This window comes from Phalangium opilio, unplaced genomic scaffold (assembly GCF_054372755.1).
Source record: "Phalangium opilio isolate 3A_F unplaced genomic scaffold, DU_Popi_V2 ptg000031l_1, whole genome shotgun sequence".
Lineage (NCBI taxonomy): Eukaryota > Metazoa > Arthropoda > Arachnida > Opiliones > Phalangiidae > Phalangium > Phalangium opilio.
In genome coordinates this window covers 3,321,924-3,341,119 of record NW_028324158.1, presented here as the reverse complement: position 1 = coordinate 3,341,119, position 19,196 = coordinate 3,321,924, and the positions used below count along the sequence as shown (strand labels likewise).

The 19,196-nt window shown below is 38.7% G+C and overlaps 2 protein-coding genes and 3 non-coding genes across 5 annotated transcripts; 2 read left to right on the top strand and 3 right to left on the bottom strand.

Annotated features, from left to right (window-relative positions):
• Positions 1–109: 109 nt before the first annotated feature.
• TRNAA-CGC (transfer RNA alanine (anticodon CGC)) lies at positions 110–181 on the bottom strand. The gene has a single exon. It is a non-coding gene; the product is annotated as a tRNA-Ala (tRNA).
• A 191-nt stretch (positions 182–372) lies between these two features.
• On the bottom strand, positions 373–444 carry TRNAG-CCC (transfer RNA glycine (anticodon CCC)). The gene has a single exon. It is a non-coding gene; the product is annotated as a tRNA-Gly (tRNA).
• A 60-nt stretch (positions 445–504) lies between these two features.
• TRNAA-UGC (transfer RNA alanine (anticodon UGC)) lies at positions 505–576 on the bottom strand. Its single transcript has one exon. It is a non-coding gene; the product is annotated as a tRNA-Ala (tRNA).
• A 5,539-nt stretch (positions 577–6,115) lies between these two features.
• On the top strand, positions 6,116–9,064 carry LOC149689142 (ATP-binding cassette sub-family C member 1-like). Its single transcript, XM_089869586.1, has 9 exons — positions 6,116–6,452; positions 6,536–6,712; positions 6,854–6,967; positions 7,034–7,171; positions 7,238–7,375; positions 7,784–7,842; positions 7,905–8,207; positions 8,546–8,649; positions 8,932–9,064. Exons 1-9 carry the CDS (start codon positions 6,408–6,410, stop codon positions 8,940–8,942), a joined length of 1,089 nt encoding a protein of 362 aa, XP_089725712.1. The 5' UTR covers positions 6,116–6,407; the 3' UTR covers positions 8,943–9,064.
• On the top strand, positions 9,008–18,428 carry LOC149689141 (ATP-binding cassette sub-family C member 1-like). Its single transcript, XM_089870461.1, has 13 exons — positions 9,008–9,223; positions 9,932–10,135; positions 10,807–10,953; positions 12,296–12,386; positions 12,851–13,221; positions 14,053–14,220; positions 14,558–14,742; positions 14,980–15,085; positions 15,191–15,727; positions 16,049–16,248; positions 16,437–16,563; positions 17,449–18,218; positions 18,288–18,428. The coding sequence occupies exons 1-13, from the start codon at positions 9,008–9,010 to the stop codon at positions 18,397–18,399; spliced, it is 3,234 nt and encodes a 1,077-aa protein (XP_089726587.1). The 3' UTR covers positions 18,400–18,428.
• The last annotated feature ends 768 nt before the right edge of the window (positions 18,429–19,196 follow it).

The following is a 19,196-nucleotide window of genomic DNA, read 5'->3' as shown; positions in this document are numbered from 1 at the left end:
GGGACTTCTCACATGCAAAGCGAGCGCTCTTCCACTGAGCTATATCCCCTACGGATGTACAAGTAGATATCATCGTAAGATTAAATACTTTTAGACTAAAACTGCGAAATGTAGATACCGGGGGTTGAACCCGGGACTTCTCACGTGCGAAGCGAGCGCTCTACCACTGAACTATATCCCCTACGAATGTACAAGTAGACATCATCGTAAAATTGAACACTTTTAGACTAGAGCCGCGAAATGGAGATACCGGGGGTTGAACCCTTGATTTCTCACATGCGAAGCGAGTGCTTTTCCATTGAGCTATATCCCCTTCGGATGGATGAGTGGAGATTTTCAGAAAAGAATATATATTTTGTTAAAACCGCGAAATGGAGATACTGGGGGTTGAACCCGAGATTTCTCACATGGGAAGCGAGCGCTCTTCCACTGAGCTATATCCCCTTCGGATTTATAAGTAGAGATCATCGTAACATTAAATACTTTTAGACTAAAACTGCGAAATGGAGATACCGGGGGTTGAACCCGGGAGTTCTCGCATGCAAAGCGAGCGCTCTTTCACTGAGCTATATCCCCTTCGGATGGACAAGTAGAAACTGTCGGATAATTAAATACATTTAGTATCCGTGAAATGGAGACACGTCCAGTGTTATACTTCTCCGTGACGGCCCTAATTATGGAATCTATAGCAGTGGTACCAATTACTTTTTGAAGGGATGATGGAATGAGAGGGCAGCCATTTAGTTGAAGGGTTTACAAAATGGCAATGCAACAATTTTTTAATTATACTTATAAAATTACTATTATTTAAACATTGAAAGTCTCAGAAGTTTACCAGCTCTGTTATTTGCGGGACTGCTTTAGTTGCATTCATCATCCTTTTTATTGCCGTGCACTTGCCGGAGATTACATTTTGGTGTCGAATCAGTTTTTTCGTCTCGTACCCTTATTCGTTACAAAAACATTTGACCAATATTAAAACACCAGATGTCCAGCGACTCACTTTGAAACGCTTGAGCAATTACAACAACATACACCATAATTTTAAGGTATGATTTCAAAGCATGGGTCCAGTGGATCTCTACATGGTGACGTTTCTTGTTAACTCCAGTTTTGGCTCTGACGGGATTTATAAGCGCACTTTAAAATCCTACCCACCAGCCTTCGCGAAGCTAAACCTGGAGTTATCTTGTGGGGAATCCACTGGATCCATGCTATTCTTTAAGTAATATACGTCCGTTTTTGGGTCGGGCACGTACCATACGGCAAATTAGGTTTCGATGACGGATTTGTAACCTGTGTCGTCTCCTGACCGTCAGCCGAGAATAATTTGACTTTGAGCCAGCAGTAATACACCATATACCCGGCTGAGAATAAGTGTGAAATGCTCTCATTTAATTGAAAATATAAGTGTTTCGTCTTAAGCATTTAAATTAAAACAAAAGTGGATGAGAGGAAAAGTATTAAAATGGCCAAAAGTCGCGAGTCATCAGAGTTTCGCCGTAGTTGACCGTTTTATTGGCGTAGCTATACTTGGCCTGTTCACTTTCTTAAAATAGGTCTTATGTAAGTTGTGTTAATTCGCAGTTACGCGGTTACCGTCGTCTGCTATTGTGTATGCTAGAACTTCCTCGATTTGTATATGTAGTCAGGACAGAGTAGCTGGTAATGTTTTAAAAGGTATTTGATGGTATAATATGGATTTTAGTAAGGTTATCGAAGCAATAGAAGAGCACATAAAACTAGATACGTTTAAAACAAATCTCGGTAATTTAGCTATAGCACGAGCAGCTTGCGTCGTGATGCACGTGATTGAGTGGGCTATGGTTAAACCAAGGAGCATAAATGTCTGAACTACTTTCAGTCGCGAGTTTACAAGTCCATCAGTCACTAGTAGACTAAATAGTTATTGGCGAAACTTTGATGTCCGCGTTTTTTAACACAGGCTCTATGGCCATTGTCATACTTTCCCTCTCATCCACATTTGATTAAAATATACCACAATTATGGAATTGGGTAAAATGGTATTTTCATTTTACCCGCCATTGCCATCTTCTACCCATCAACAAAAGCGACTGGACAAGTACCAAAAACAATTAAAATATGCTCAATAACATTGTTATATAATCTTAAATTTTACTTGAAAAGCAATTGTGATAAACCCTGATTATATGTTGTTAGAATAATTTCACTTTTGTTTTCAAAATTTTCAGGTATAATATTCTCCGAATGTAATGCGAATGTTTCAAATGTCCTTATTTAACTGAAAATACAAGCTAGCTGCCGTTAATGTTAATGTACATTTTACAGTAATATCTTACAGTCTACTGTGGTAAACCACCACTGCTGGCCTACACGGGCCCAGCACCAACTGGGCCGTTAAATTTGTTTAACTACGGAGGGGGCGTTGCATAAAACAAACAAGAGTAGAATTTACAAAACCTTCTGCGTTTTTTTTAACTATAGTTTAAATTAAATAACCATTAATCATTTCATTGTCCCTTTGCAATTATTGAACCCATACCCAAAATAACGTTTATAATGATCTAACATCACTTGAATCGTACAAGCAAAAGAAAAATTTCATAGTTGAAGAGAATTAAGGCGTAAGAAGCTGATTATTCGAAGTAGGAGTTTCAATAGGCCTTAATCATCAATTGAATTAATAAAAAAAAAAACAACAAATACAACTTGATTACTAAAACTTGTCTTTTATTATTTGTCGACATAGTACAGCTCTAGTAATTGAGCATCTTTCAACACAGGGGCAAATCGCTTCTGGTTTGGATGTGTAGTGGGGTGGCGTAGCGGTTAGCGCTTTTGCCTCGCAGCAACAGGATCCTGCGTTCGATCCCGGACTGTCCTTCTGCGTAGAGTTTGCAAGTTTTCACCCGCTTGTTAAAAGGAGTTTTCCTCCATGGTCTATCAAGACTTCTCCTATTCTTCAAAACTTGCAAAGGTTGGCGGTAATAGTATGTATAGGGCGCTGTCGGTAAGCAGTGGCATAGGGACTATGCATCGACAAGCCTGATGGTTTGTGTGGCCATCCCTTCGTACACAAAACTTATTAGAAACTAAACAAAATTACGTAATCAACGTATTCATTGTTTGAAGTAATATATCCAAGTGTCCAATGGATGTCCATAATCCATGCTCAATTTTAACTAAATAATAATAAAAAGAGAAAATGAGTTTAAATATAAGAAGTTTTTCAGTTGGAAATGCAGTTCTTATCTTCGTCAAAATGCAGCTAGGTATGGGGAGTCTTTGGCCCCGTCCAGTCTCAAACGCCTACTAATCCATCTAGTGAACTTGCAGTGGGCAATGTAGCGAGGAGTAGGTTCTTGAATAAATATTTAAGCGATGAAATGCTAAGTTACGTATGGTTTATTTGGTATATCTGCGAATCACTGGGCATAAAAAAGTTGTTACTCAAACGCCAGCCTTCAAGCAATATATATTGAAACAAAATACTCCGTGCCTGGGTGATGCGTAATGCAGGTGCGTTGGGTTCGGATATACCCACACCTCTTTTATTTCCGTGAAACACATACTCTCTTCCGCAGGGCTCACTGGAAAGCAGAACGTACAAGTTATTTAGAAGCAAAATTCATCACCAAACGTTGTTTACTTGATCAGTTATTTTTGTCAAGTCGTTCCAGCCCTTCTCTCTCGCCTGGGAAAAATCATCCTGAGGCTGATTAGCTCAAGCCTCAGTTTTGAACTGAATATAGAAACGGATCCATGGCATCCTCCACATCTGACTCAGTCGAACCACTTAAGGTGATCGAAAAATCAAAAACAACCATTGACAGGATTATTCAATTCACTACTCGAGTTTAAAGACATTATAGGTTAATCGCCCAAATTTAGTAAGTAGATCTTTAAAAAGGTTACGGTATGTTCGATAATCACGTAGTTCAATCATGGATAAAGGATGCGCTCGAAAAATATTCAACAGTCTATAGGCAAAATGACGTCTGCTTTATTGTATATTTTGTATCATGTATGCCTTTAATAGTTCTTAAATAATTCATTAATTTATTTTGAACTTCTGCAATATCTTATCAATAAAGAGCAAAAATTTCATATCTTGGTATATAAGTTTGTAGGTACTCGGAGAGGTAGTATTTTTTTCTCAACTTGTTTTAAACAAACGTTTCTCGCAGCTAAATCTTGAATAATTTGCCACTTCAACGTTTTTTCGCAGAACATTTTAAAAAGTAAATCTAAACTTCAATTGAAATTTCGTTCCAGTACTTTTATTCTAGTCTATTTTGGTTTCCCAACATGTAATGAATTACGTTTACATTAACTTTGTAGACGTATCAACACTGGTAGCTAGGCAGGTTTCAACCTTACTTGTATTCATATATCTATGGTTTACAATAAAAATGTACTTAGCAATAAAGCTAACTAGGACGGTTTTGGAAATCTCATATTATGGCTGTCACGTGATGATTACAAAATAATTATATATTAAACCTACACAGATATCACCGTAGCCCTAGTAAATCTCACAGTTGATTACCATCGTGTGTTTAATATGAGGAAGCCAGTTTCTTAAAAAATGCGTGTAGAAAAACCAAAAGTTTTTTCTCCCTTGACTTACGATTGAAATAAGAAACATTGAAATCGAATGGAGAACATAATCCCCCATCATAGCCAAAGGATATAATCCCCTCATATAAGGGACAATATTCCCCAGAATGGATGTCGAGGACAAAATACCCCAAAGCACGGTTTAAATCGAACTCCAATATTTCACCAATGACTAGAATATTCGTAAAGGTGGTAAGAATTTAACGAACCCTAATCAAAATTAACACTAATAAGATTAAAATGTTGTAAAACTAAAAGGTATTAGTAAATGTCAGTGACACCACCAATTAACCCTTCCAAGTCAAAAATTGTTTAATATTGCAAATTTTCTCCATTATTTACGCCATAAGTTTATCATACCTCTCTTCGGATCAAAGCGCTATACGAGTTCTGACGTCACAGTAGCCTGCGGAAGATGCCCAGTTGTAACCCATATTTGTGTACTTAGAGGCATGATAAACTTATGTTTACGCAAAATTTCACTTTTATCTTCTGTATTTTATTTCAAATATCTCAGCGATTGAGTATTATCAGAGAAAGTTCGTTATATTTATATAACATAAATTTCTCAATCCCTTGTCATAAAAATTAACGCTACCAAAAAGGTGGGATAAAAACGGTGAAAACGAGAAACCTGGAATTTTGTTTTGGTCGCCATACACTCGCGTTTACCAAGGTGTGCAGTACATAGGGTTGTACCTCTACGTCAGTCAGTGTTTACTCTAAAAAGTAGAAAACTACATGAACTGCTTCAACAACGGAGAATTTTAAAACTCACTTCTGAAATGAAATAATATTCATTTGATTTTTAAACCGAATCACTAATGTTCGATGCCTTGTATATATAACACAAGTAGCTATATATGATAGTGCTGTATATGTTTTTTCGAAATATCATGGATACTTCATACCCTACAGGGGACTGCAATAGTGACTAATTTGGACTCTTGATTCTACAAAAAGGCGCAAATATGTTATGGATTTTCATCACGAAGGTTTAGTTGTACACTGTTACACGTAGAATTTACGCAAGAATTTTCGTCACTTTTTGAGATTTCGACTTCCGTCAAATCGAAATGAATTCTTCTATTCGTTTAAGGATTAGACTAACTTTAGCCTGATTCTAGCAACCTATTTGCTTAATTGAACAAAATTTCAAAGAACTTATAAAAGAGTAAAACAACTATTTTAATTTTAATTTTGTCCAAATTAAGATACAAATTATTACCCGCCGATTTACAATAAAAAATGTCCGTACTGCACGCGCTTGTGCCCGAAGATATTCTGATCTATTGAAAATAATTCACTCTCCCAAATACCAAAAACCATTACAAAGAATAATATCGAAGGTGTTTAGTCACCTCTACTAGTACCTCAGAAAAACCCAAAACTACCATCAAACCGTTATAGTAAAATAAATATTCATAACTATCAAAAATAATAATACATTTTCCATATCTGTCAAAAATGTTCTCACAACAAGGATAAATTGTTAAATAAATTTTACTCGTTAAGTTCAACAAATATAATCTATAATCAGCGGTCCAAAGATTATTATATAATCTTCCCTACGGATAAGGACAAGATGTACAGTTCGTAAAAGAACGATTTTATCTCCTGAAGTCTGGCATTTTATTTTTCATTTCATGTAGACGAATTCGTTTTAAAATCCACTAGTTTTTATACGAGTGCAACTCGTACAAGGTCTTTTAATATTACCATAACGGCATACTGGAAAACGTTAGTTAGTCACAGCGACTAGTGTTGGAAACAAATTGCTCAAAGTTGGTGTTACTCATCTACAAATGGGTTACTTTATATTGGATGACTTTTGTAAATCTCCTTTTTGGGTATGTTAGGTGTTTATTACTTTATCTGATTATATGAATTGATGACGTAGTTATGAAGTCTGTAATTATACACTATTTAATAGGACGGCAATTTAACATGGTACACTGATAATCCGGATTTAACACCGTGTTTTCAAAAGACCGTCCTAGTCTGGGTTCCATGCTCGATACTCTGGTTGTTCCTCCCAATGGAAGTGGCGTTGATCGTGAAGTCGGAACGGCGAAGCGTCCGTTTTTCTCATCTATCCATTACGAAAAGTGTAAGTCCTTATTGAGCGAGGGTCATTGTTGTGTACAGGATAAGTGCGTTCTTGACACTGTTGATTCCTCTCTTGCAAATTATTTTAATGTCCGAAAAGTTCCTAAAACGTAGGTACTATAGTTTTGCTATGTGTTTTCAGCTTTTAGTTTTGTTATTGGCCGCAACTAGCCTTTTAAAATTTGGTAAACAAATATACCAGAGCGATTTTGAAGTCATTGACAATTTAGCTGTTGTTCTTCCATTTGGAACTTACGTAAGACAATTTGAAAAATTCCGTATCTAACGTTTTGACGAATTAAATTGAACTCGCCTGTTGTAGATCCTGGCGTTACTCCTCATAATTTTCGGCAGAGAGGGTGGCCCGGTATTGTCCGGAATCCTGACAATATTTTGGTTCCTCTTAACACTATCGCAAACTATCACACTGAGATCCACCATCATGAAATACTATTTACAAGTGATCGAACGTTTCTTTTACATTTTATAATAATATTACGGCAGATAAAAACGTGAAATATTTCAGAATGACAAAGATGAATATTTTGGGCTGATAATTGAGTCGATAATTTACCCAATAGTAGTAATTACGCTAGTATTACACACACTGAGTGACGCCTCTCCGCACTACGAAAAACATCCGTACGCAATCGAAGTTAAAATGGTAATACTACACACATTTTGTTGTTTATGTAACATAAGTTCGACACTGGAGCTCTTGCCTGCTTGCTTGTCGTTTTTGTGTCATACTTATGAACAGAAATGCATACAGCTAAAAGGAATCGTTGTACCCCCATATAACCTAAGTTTATTTCTACGCAACTCTAGTATTACTGTTCTGCTTTTTGTTAGTAGTAACGCGGTAGGTCGGGGGTGGGCGCGAGGTTCAACGTGCAGCGAGATAGATTATTCGTCAAGCATAATGATAGTCCAGCTATTAGCGCAGAATTCGCCTAGATACGAAAAGAAAATGGGTACACAATTATTGCTATAAGGTGTATGTACGCCTGTTATAAACTTAATTACTCTATACAATTCCTTAAAATAGAGATGATTATTTTAAAACATTAAGAAATCAAGTGAAGATGATGCTTCTTTTTGTTCACGCGTGGTTCATTCATGGCTTACCAGGTAAATCTGGTACGGTCTTGCGTTCTCGTATTTTGCCCTTACTCGAATTAAATGAATTGTAGCGCCCTGTGGAAAGGTTGGAAGAAAAACCTGGAGTCATCGGATGTGTACGACTTGAATGACTCGGAGCGAGCGCTGACTGTCTCACGCCGGTTCGAAAAACACTGGAAGCCCCAAGCCAAAACAAATAGTGGTGCCGATGAAATGAAAAAGAAAAGCTTTTCGGAGAAACGAAACAGAGTCGAATATCACAGCAATTCAATCACTTGGCCCTTATTGAGGACAGTCCGATCTTGTTTGATAACTGGAGGAGTCTTACAAGTTCTGTCCGACATAGTGTCTATTGGTCCTGCCCTTTTGACAGGGTACACAATTTTACATTTTAACCATATATGAAACGTCACAACATAAGTGATTATTAATGGGAAATCAAATTCGTTAAGAAAAAGAACGAAATTGTACATTGTTTTCACGATATTAAATTCCTTTGTTGCTGTCACTTGGTTCTCTGCTCATAGTGAAGGGTAGAGAACGGTCCAATCACATAAGCAATAACAATTTCTGATTCTGTGGATCAGGTGTTGGAATGTTTTCATTCCTCTGAATTTTCTTTGAAACTGATTGCAAGTGGTTGGTCACGCTGCAATGAATTAAGAAAACTTTGGAACCGATCATGTTAACCAGTTTACAAACTTGTTTTCAGTTCCATTATTGATTACTCGACGAGCGAAGATCCTTTGTGGAAGGGGATTTTCTACGCTTGCCTTTACGGTTTCGCCGGTCTTGCTCAATCTTTGTTGCAAGAAGGTAGCGCCATTTTTCACACCTAGTGGTCGGCATTTGGATAGGATAATATCTGTTTGTTTTATCTTTATTCATAATTTGAAATTATCCACGGGAAGTCTATGATTAATGCAATGTAATCACGAATAATTATCTGATTATTATTCATGAATAACTGATTAACCAAAATTCTGTGGATTATCTTGTCCAAACGCCGACCACTATTCACACCAAACTAGGACTGAGACTAAAATCTGCAACCATGAACGTTCTGTACAAAAAAGTAAGTTAGTCTTATCGTTATAGTGGGACGCTAGTTCATCAATGACATTCGTCGAAGTAGACATTTCGCTTGACGAGTAGCGATCGACGTGACCTGACAATGGGCGAAATACTGAACACGATGTATGTCGACACGAACAGATTCCAAATTCTGTCGACGCAATTGAGTCTCTTGTGGTCGGTTCCGGTACAGTTAGTACTGTGCTTCACCTTCATGTATCAAGAACTGGGCTATTCAGCCTTTGCTGGTATCGTACCTATCGTCGTACTTCTTCCACTGAACTATCTCAGTACCAAGAAATACAAAGAATTGCAGGTAAATGTTATTCAACCAAAATTCCATAGACCATAAATGATAACAATCTCCAGTAGATCACATCAATAAAAAATTAACAGCGATTTAAAATAGGCCTAAGCCTTTTCAAAACGTTAGCATTCGAAAACCTGCAGCCGGGGGAACAAGCAAAGATAGAATGCGCGTATGGGCACTCGTCCCCGATTGAAGTAATTTAAAAAAATCACCTTTTACATTCAGAGCCAGAAAAAGATGTCTCAAGATATTATAGAGCACTTTTACGAGCACTCGAATAAACAAACCTCTCAAATACAGTTGTTCCGTTCTATATCGTTCTCGCACTCTCTATAACACAAAAGAAAACTCTTACTGATTGAGCAATTTCAACCTAGATTCTCATGAGTGACGAGAGCAGTTCGTAGTGCGAAATTGCGATTAATCTGATGCCGCTTGGCACGTGATAAGAGATAATCAAGTTAAGCAAAACTTGGGACAGGACACCTAGGCTAGTCCTTGTTTTTCGCGAAATTGTAAATAGTTTTCTTTGGTCAATATCTTTCCTCAGTCACTTAACTATGACGTATTTCCAATAATTTTGGCCATCCGTTGAGCCATTCTTTACAGACCCTTAAGCTACAACAGTTCGCCTGAAACGCTTTATTGTTATCAAGGCGAATGTAAACTGTGCAGTTTCTGTGAATGTATGGTTTTTTATTGTCTCGTTATTAGATTGAATTGATGAAGATGAAGGACAACAGAATAAAAGTGATGAGCGAAATCTTGAACGGAATCCGCGTCTTGAAGTTGTACGCCTGGGAGAGATCATTTCAGAGAATCGTTCTTGAGATCAGAAAGAATGAATCTGCACTCATGAAGAAACAAGCCCTCTTCGATGGAATAAATATATGTATAACTGCTCTCATACCGGCTTTGGTACGAACGTAAATAAAATTCAAGAATTGGATTAATATTATCGATGATGGGGGCACAGAGAGGTGTAGAGATTTCAGCTCCGTACGCCTATTAGTGTCTTCTGCAACTTTTTCGCACGACTCAAAACGGCATATGTTTCTGAAATCTCTTCGCTTTTGCCATGTTCAAGAAAGGCGATAACACCACATTTCAGCGATAAAATAAGAACGCTGGTTGAAGATGGTTTTACTGTTGGTGGTCGTCATATCTTTTGTTAAACTTTTTGTGTAATCCCTGAAGGCTTATAGGCCTATACCCTTTTACCTCCATAATAATTTGAAGTTCCTATATACAGGGTGTTTGTGAAAGGTCCATCAATAATGAAAGGGCGTATTTATTGGGCCATTTTGAGTCGAAAATGTTCTATGACATTTTTCCGTTCGGGCCACTGTTTTCAAGTTATGATTGGAGTAATTTACGGATGACCCCTTAAATTTAATTAAGAAATTGAAAGACAGCGCTAATTTAATGAAGGGGTCATCCCTAAAATATTCAAATCATAACTCGAAAACCGTGGCTCGGACGGCAAAATGTCATAGAACATTTTCGACTCAAAATGGCCCAATAAATACGCCCTTTCATTATTGATGGACTTTTCACAAACACCCTGTATATTGTTTCGAAATTTTCAGATTACTTACCCGTGTTTCGCCATTTACGTATTCATTGACGATGATAACGTTCTCACCTCGAGGAAAGCTTTCGTGTCCTATCAGTTGGTACGATTATTAGCGACGTCAATGCTTACGCTTCCGGATTTAATCAATACGCTAGTTCTGGTAAGAATGATGTCAGGAAGGGTCAAGAGAAAAATTTACCATTTGCTTCTTTTACTAAATATATTAACGCATAGCGCGGCTCTGGTGGATCCCCTACAAGGGGACTTTCCTCCTGAACTCCGGGTTTGGCTTGGCAAAGGCTAGTGGGCGGGATTTATACATGCACGTATAAATCCCGCCCACAAATTCATCTAGCTTCGCCAAGCCAAAACTGGAGTTCGAAAGGAACGTTAGATTGTAGGGGATCCACTGGAGCCGCGCTATGCTTTAAGTGGTTTCCGATAATCACAGCATCTCAATTTTTTAAAACGACAAAAACATTTGGCGTGTTTTGGTACATAATTTTGAATATTACCTATACCTAACGATACGTTTCAGTGACCACCTTATTATCGTAGCAGTCAACGCAAGTCGAGCTCTCACCCAATCACAGTTTTAGCTATGTCATTTGAAAAAAAAAAAATTTTCACTTAGTTTACCCTTGCCTAACTACTGGCCGTACTGTTCCTGTTCATGTCGTGGGAATATAATATCTTGTAAAAAAGCTCTTAGCTCTAATACTAAGGAAGCGCAAAGAATAGCGTCTGTTAGAAATCCAACTAGCTGTAAAATAATTAAAAGCCCAGACTATTAGATCGAAAACATCTTAATTATTAAACAATATATTTTCGCTCGGTAATTCTATCACAGTTCAGGGAACTGTATTTTCAGCATCAGTAAACTCAAAATCCATTAAACAGCAGGTACAGTAAATAGTATAGGCGTAGCTCTCGCAAATGAATTCAATTCCCGCTACTCGAAGGGGGTAGGAAACTGGGGACACGGGTATAACCTGGCACCCTTTTGCCACATTTAGAGTAGACACTTGAATAAAATGTATGTCCTTCATTTCCTGCTCTTTCCTACTGGCTGATTTCTTTCTGTAAAACACATCCTTACTGGTTGAAAAATGTCGTCTGTTATACTGTATATTTACTATTCTTTAATTTTAACTTCTGCAATTGCTTATCAATAAAGAACAATAATTGCATATCTATGTAACACACGGAGAGGTAAAGTTTTGGCTTTCCCAACTTCTTATATATATTTATATATATATAGATATATATATACTTTCGATTTTATGTATCATTCGATTGTCATCACCATACTGTAAAAGAAAGTTTTTAAATTATAACTCGGGTCATTAAATGGAGGCAACTAATTTCATATAACAAAACATGTAGCACAAAACATTTTCCCAACAAAGGGGTATGCTTTTTAGAAAAGTAATCGTACAGGATTATGTTGGCCTTCCTTATAGTTAAAACGCCTCAAAATGACGCTGAGTAATTCTTTACAGACACACGTCTCGGTAAGAAGAATTGCAAACATGTTGAGTCGTGAGGAAACCCAGCATTACGTCGAGCAGATGCCTAGCAAAACGCAGTATGGTATGTCAATTAATATGGGACTTGAAAAAACAAAGAGATGGGTCGCTTACTTTCTCCGCCAGCTATTTCAGTACACGCAGATGAACTTAAGCTCAAAAATAAATTGTGATCAAAAGTTAGAAGCGCGAACTTGAGCTTGGAGAAAGAGACAACTGAGGGAACTTCTTCAAAACTTAATTAATCAATAAGGAGCATTAGTACAAACGGAAATATCCTCCTATAATAACTAGGTTTATACCGCGGCTCTAAAGGAATTCTGGCTTAGCATAATGATAAATTTTACAAGGAAACCCCGCAAAGGCTCTGCTTTAAAAATTATAAGTATAAAATAAGCCAATCAACATATCGTTGCCGGTATGAGGAAAAGACTCAAGTCGCGTTTAGATTGTTACCAGATTTTTCGAACTCACAATTAGTAATTTTTGACCAATGTTAACATAAATTTGTTTCTATGAAAATTTCAGCAATTGAAATTGAGAAGGGAAAGTTTCTTTGGAACCTGAAAGACGAAGCAGCGGCATCTCTTCGGGACATCAATTTTAAAGTGTCCCGCGGTTCGTTGGTGGCCGTGGTGGGTCCGGTGGGTTGTGGCAAGTCTTCCCTCTTGTTTGCTCTGGTGTCCGAGATGCAAAAGGTGGAGGGGGAGGTGAGAGTGGCCGGGAGAGTGGGATATGTCACTCAACAACCCTGGATCCAGAACGCCTCACTAAAAGAGAATATTCTCTTCGTCGACGACATGGATCAAAACAGATACAACTACGTCATATGCGCATGCGCCCTTCAACCAGACCTCGACCAACTACCCGCTGACGACGAAACGGAGATCGGTGAAAGAGTATGTATTATTGGAACCAGAAATGTTGCGAAATTTTTTTTTCGCCAAAGTGGTGTAGGAGTAAAAAAGGAGATGAAGTCTTGGATAGTAATAAAGAGTCGGATCTGGCTTTGGAAATCCTATGCAATATCCGTCTATTTATGCGGGCATTAGTAGAAAAGAAAAAAAATTGTACGCGCTTTTTAGAATGACAAAAGTAAATCTTTACTCGCACAATGGGAGAAAATTGAATGTTAGAAAACCTTGTTGTAATTTATTGTGTGGCAAACGGCATCAGATTTCCCTAAAAATCGAACTCTCGCGAAAACCTCATAAGAAAAAAAGTCCATTGGCTGTATTACATTATTTGAAGATAGGCTCACATTGTGTGTAGACTCCAAAATGTCTCCTTTTCTACTCCTCCCCGTTTTATGGCACTGACATTTAATGACTGTCGGGATTTAAAACAGAGGAAGGTTTTCATTCTTCCTGGCTTCTTAAAGACGTTTAGAAATAAAGAGGAAACACGCGAGATAAAATGGGGGAGAAGCCGGAGTCGATTGATTTTGAAATATTAAATTTCATAGGAAGTGATTACACTATCAAGTCCTTGGGTACTTCATTAATCTTGAAAGGTGTCGCGCTTTCGCGCTTAACACAGGACCATGGATGTTATCGAACACATGCCCAATGAACGTTTTCAAAGCAAGACCTGATCCACGAAAGCTGTGGATAAACTAAAAAATACAAAGCGCTTTAATCGAAAACCCTGGGGTCGCGACATTTCATTCATAGTTCCATATATGGCTGCTATCGTTAGTAATGTTGTCGTTTACTAATTCTACATGATAGGGTATCAACTTGAGTGGTGGTCAAAAGCAAAGGGTCAACGTGGCCAGAGCAATTTACCGCGATGATGATGTTTATCTCTTTGATGATCCGTTGGGCGCGGTTGACTCGCACGTGGCCAAACATCTCTTTAACGAAATCATCGGACCAAAAGGATTACTTCGAAAGAAAGTAAGCAAAGCTACTTTAATATTTCCTATGAAAGCGCTATGCAACCATTAATCTAAATGAGATGTCAACGTGTCGTTTCGTTTAAATCCACGTAGTAGTTGAATATTTAGGCCCGGAAAGTTATTAGTTTCTTTACTATGAAATAAATTTCAACTGACATCCCGTATATACATGTTTATCTAAGCCTCATAGATTTTGATTTAAATCCGTGCAACTTCAATAATAGCAGCTCTAGAAGTGATCAAATTATATTAATGCTATAAGTTTAGCTAACCTTATGAGTCGCTCTTTTGATGTTCCTGGCTCGCCCGACAAATAGCAATTTTATCTCTTACAGACGAGAGTTTTGGTGACGCACAACTTGAGCTTCATCCGAGAAATGGACGAGATCTTTTTCATGAACAACGGACGAATCATAGAGAGGGGAACCTATGAAGAAATCATGAGTCGTCAGGGAAAGGCCAGAGATTATTTCGTGCAACACATGAGTGACATGAGCGACGAGAATAAAGAAGAACTGCCGTGAGTAAATTTGATGCTATAATCTACACTTTTTACCGCTGCAACGTTCTAGAAAAGCGAAAAAGTTTCAAGTCATAGAAATTTAGTATGTTCTGTTCAAAATAACCTAGCGATTTTCTTCGTAAACAACCACCATTTGGTTGAAGAGATAGCCATTATTTTAAATTTCTTCAATTGATCCTTGGAAGTTTAACACGCTTTGCTAATTTGTGAATTCTGTTAACGCAATGTTTTTAGTACATTAAATATCAAAGCTGAGAGATTACATCGTGCATCCGAAGGAAAAGTCTCCAATGAAGATGAGGCAAAACTCATGACTAAAGAGACGCTCAAAGAAGGAAACGTATGTGCTCTTTAATACACGAAGAGAGTTTGGACATTTCTTTTTGAGAACTAAAACTCTCTTCGCATATTTTTTCCTCGTGATAATGTTATTGCGCATTTTCAGATATCCGTATCACAATACAAACAATATTTTAAAGCCTATGGCATAGCAAGTTATACGATCTTCATAGTAACAGCCACCAGTCTTATATCCCTTAATTTCGTGTTGATGTACTATTTGTCTCTGTGGTGCGCGGACTCCAAGGAAGATTTTAAAGCGTACCCAGACTTAAAGGCAACCCGTATAGCGGTCTTAGTCACTCTTGCTCTAATCCAAGCATTTTTGGTATTGCTGAACGTAACTGGTCACGTCTTTCGCTGTCTACGAGCGGCAAACTGTCTACATAAGAAAATGCTCGACAGCGTATTTCGTTCTCCCATATCCTTCTTCGACACGACTCCAGTTGGAAGGATACTGAATCGTTTCTCCCAAGATATCGACGCCCTCGACCAGCAGTTACCTTTAGCGTTAAGACTAACCAATTGGGGATTGATATTTTTAGTTGTTTACCCGTCAGGAATTGCAATATATTTACCACTATTCATAATTCCCTGCATTGTTGTTGTTGTTGGATACATTTCACTTCAGGAACTCGATTTCATTCTCCATACTTAATTATTCAGTATCACTCTCAATTGTTAATTGTCGTGGTTAAACTTATAATTCGTATCGAGTGAGGAATAGCCTCTCTTAATCTTTAATAATCTGGGAGTTGGTTGAAGTCAGAGCTTGGAGCGCTTCAACTGAGGCTATTGAAAACTAGAAAACATACAAATAAACAATAGAAATAGTAAAGATTCTTATAGACACTTCCTAAAGTTAACAGACATTTTATGTGATTTTTTAGAAAGTTTCATAAAGCATTGAAAAGCAATCAAAGGGATATACAATGTGTAATTTAGGTTCCAATATCTTTTGTAGCGTTTTTTGATGTCGAGCAACCGGCAATTCAAGCGTATAACAAGCTTGAGAAATTCTTTCTTGTTTTCGCACGTGGGAGGATCAGTGGCTGGCAGCACTGTCATCAGGGCGTGTGAAGCCGGAGAGAACTTCGAAGGTCACTTCCTGAAACTGATCGACGAATGCACTGCAGCTAACTACATGATGAACATGGCACAAAGGTAATTTTGTAATTGCGTTACTAAAGCCTGGTTTCAATTGCGTCTTTTTAGTTTTGAAGCAACAGCTTTATCAGCATGTACACAACATTTTCAATTTTGGGTTGAAAAGCGTTGTTGATGCAAAGCAAACCTCGCCTTCCAAGTCGCTAATCATTTTTCCAAGTCAATAAAACGGAATTTCTTTCCAGATGGCTGACAGTACGCTACAATATCTTAGGCAATGTCTTGATGTTTTGCACCGTAATTTTCATAGTTTTGAGCAAAGAGGCTCTGGCAGCTGAATTTGTAGGACTTATCTTGGCTAATGCCGATCGGGTAAGCGCTACGAATAAATCAAAATCTTTTCCACTTGCTAAAATCTCTGCTGGTTTCTCGAGTAACTCTTGACTTGATATAAGCGTGATGATGAAACGTTGCTGAAGTGGCACGATATAGAAGGACTAATAGTTACTGACTTAACTCGAGATAGAATTGTGTGCAATTGTTTCAATGGAAGATTGATATAGCGAAAAGTCGCCAAATATCACCGAAATCAGGTTTAGCGACGATGTAATTTTACACCTAATGCCGCCATATTTCTATGGTTTTTTTTTCGTAAAGTATAGAAGCTAGTTTGAGCACCATTTTCACACGTTTTGAATAAAACGTTTAATTGACATTTAATGACGTGGCATTAACAAGCTTTTATTTTAATATCCAAGTGACGATGACTTCACGGAGAGGTACTATACTGTCCGTGTAATACCTCCTGGAAAGGGTTAGGAATTTAATTGGGGAAAAGTTCATGACCAAACACCCTTCCCCTATTTGATAGAGACTTTTGTTTTAATTTATGCACTTTTGGTGATATATACTTAAAGTCGTTCTGAGGTCTTATTCATGAAAGATATATTTTTTAATATAACTGGCTGTATTTTGAAAAACAAGTGCGCGACTTCTTTATCACGTTAAAAAATTATTTTCTACAAATTTAAACATAGCGCGCCTCCAGTGGATACCCTACAAGTTGACTTTCCTTACGAACTCTAGTTTTGGCTTTGCAAAGCTAGAGGCATTTGTGGGCGGGATACGTGCATGTATAAATCCCGCCCACTAGCCTTTGCCAAGCCAAACCAGGAGTTCAGGAGGAAAGTCCCCTTGTAGGGGATAAACTGGAGCCGTGCTATGCTTTAAGTACAAATTTAATTTTTGGAATCACAGTTCCTACAATTTCTGAAACTCTTTGTCGCTGCCACTACGGGTTTGGAATCAAATGTCGTCTCCATAGAAAGAGTTGACGAATACTGTCGTTTGGAGACAGAGGCCCAGTGGGAAAAACCAGAATGTCAACCACCGGCTGACTGGCCTCAACGAGGACAAATAACAATAGAAGACTACAGCACCAGATACCGAACGGGATTGGATTTGGTCTTGAAGAACATAGATGTCAGGATCGAAGCCGGGGAGAAGGTGGGTGTGGTGGGGCGTACAGGTGCGGGAAAGTCGTCGCTGACGCTGGCGCTCTTCCGTCTCATCGAGGGGGTGAGCGGTCAGATCGTTATAGACGGAGTGGAAGTGGAGGGGTTGGGCTTGTTCGATTTGCGTTCGCGGCTGACCATCATTCCTCAAGAGCCCGTCCTCTTTTCGGGCACGCTCAGACTCAACCTGGATCCTTTTGAACAAAAAGATGACAGGAGACTGTGGGCCGCCTTGGAACACTCCCACCTAAAGTCCTTCGTGGCGTCACTTGAGCAGGGACTGGATCACCCTGTAGCCGAAGGGGGGCAGAATCTGAGCGTCGGGCAGCGTCAGCTGGTCTGTTTGGCTCGTGCCTTGTTGAGGAACACCAAGATCCTGATCTTGGACGAAGCGACGGCCTCTGTCGACATGGACACCGACGATCTCATTCAAGAGACCATCAAGAAGGAATTCGCTAACTCTACCATCATCACCATCGCGCACAGAATAAACACTATCTTGGACTACGACAAGTTAGTTTAACTACCTAATAAATCGGCTTAAAATGATTGGCTAATTTGTCGCCATTTAACTTTTCAAAGGGTAATGGTTCTCGATCAGGGACGAGTTGTGGAATTCAACTCTCCACATGCTCTCTTGCGGAATGAACATTCAATGTTCTACGATTTGGCCAAAGATGCTAACATAATCTAGATCACTTTCAAATTAAGCACCGATGCCTTACTTTTTACCTCTCCGAGTGACGTATGTCACGGAGAGGTTCTAATTTCGACGTGTCTGTGTGTCTGTCTGTCTGTCTGTGTGTGTGTCTGTCTGTCCGTTGTTACACCCACGTGACCGCGTTCGCAGTTTGCAAATCGGAGCAAACGTGTATTCAATTTCCAGACTGCATTTACAGTCCCGGAAATTGTATTCCACTTACAGGCTATTACTCCATTGCCTGTCTAACAACTCTGTTCATTTGTCCACCCCACATGGACACCAATCTGAACTTACTAACTTCTAAACACCACCATCTTCTAGTCTTTCGCCCATTCCACATCGACACCAGTTTGTACTTACTGGCTTCTAAACACCACCACCTTCTCGTCTTTGTCCATTCCACATGGACACCAGTCTGTACACCTGGCTTCTAACACCACCATCTTCTGGTCTTTGTTTTTGTCCATCCCACATGGACACCAGTCTGTACACCTAGCTTCTAACACCACCATCTTCTGGTCTTTGTTTTTGTCCATCCCACATGGACACCAGTCTGTACACCTGGCTTCTAACCCCACCATCTTCTGGTCTTTGTTTTTGTCCATACCACATGGACACCAGTCTGTACACCTGGCTTCTAACACCACCATCATCTGGTCTTTGTTTTTGTCCATCCCACATGGACACCAGTCTGTACACCTGGCTTCTAACACCACCATCATCCTTAAGGTTAAGACATACGCGGCGATCGGCTAGGGTTACGAGAAACGTCTAGCCTTCCAATGGAG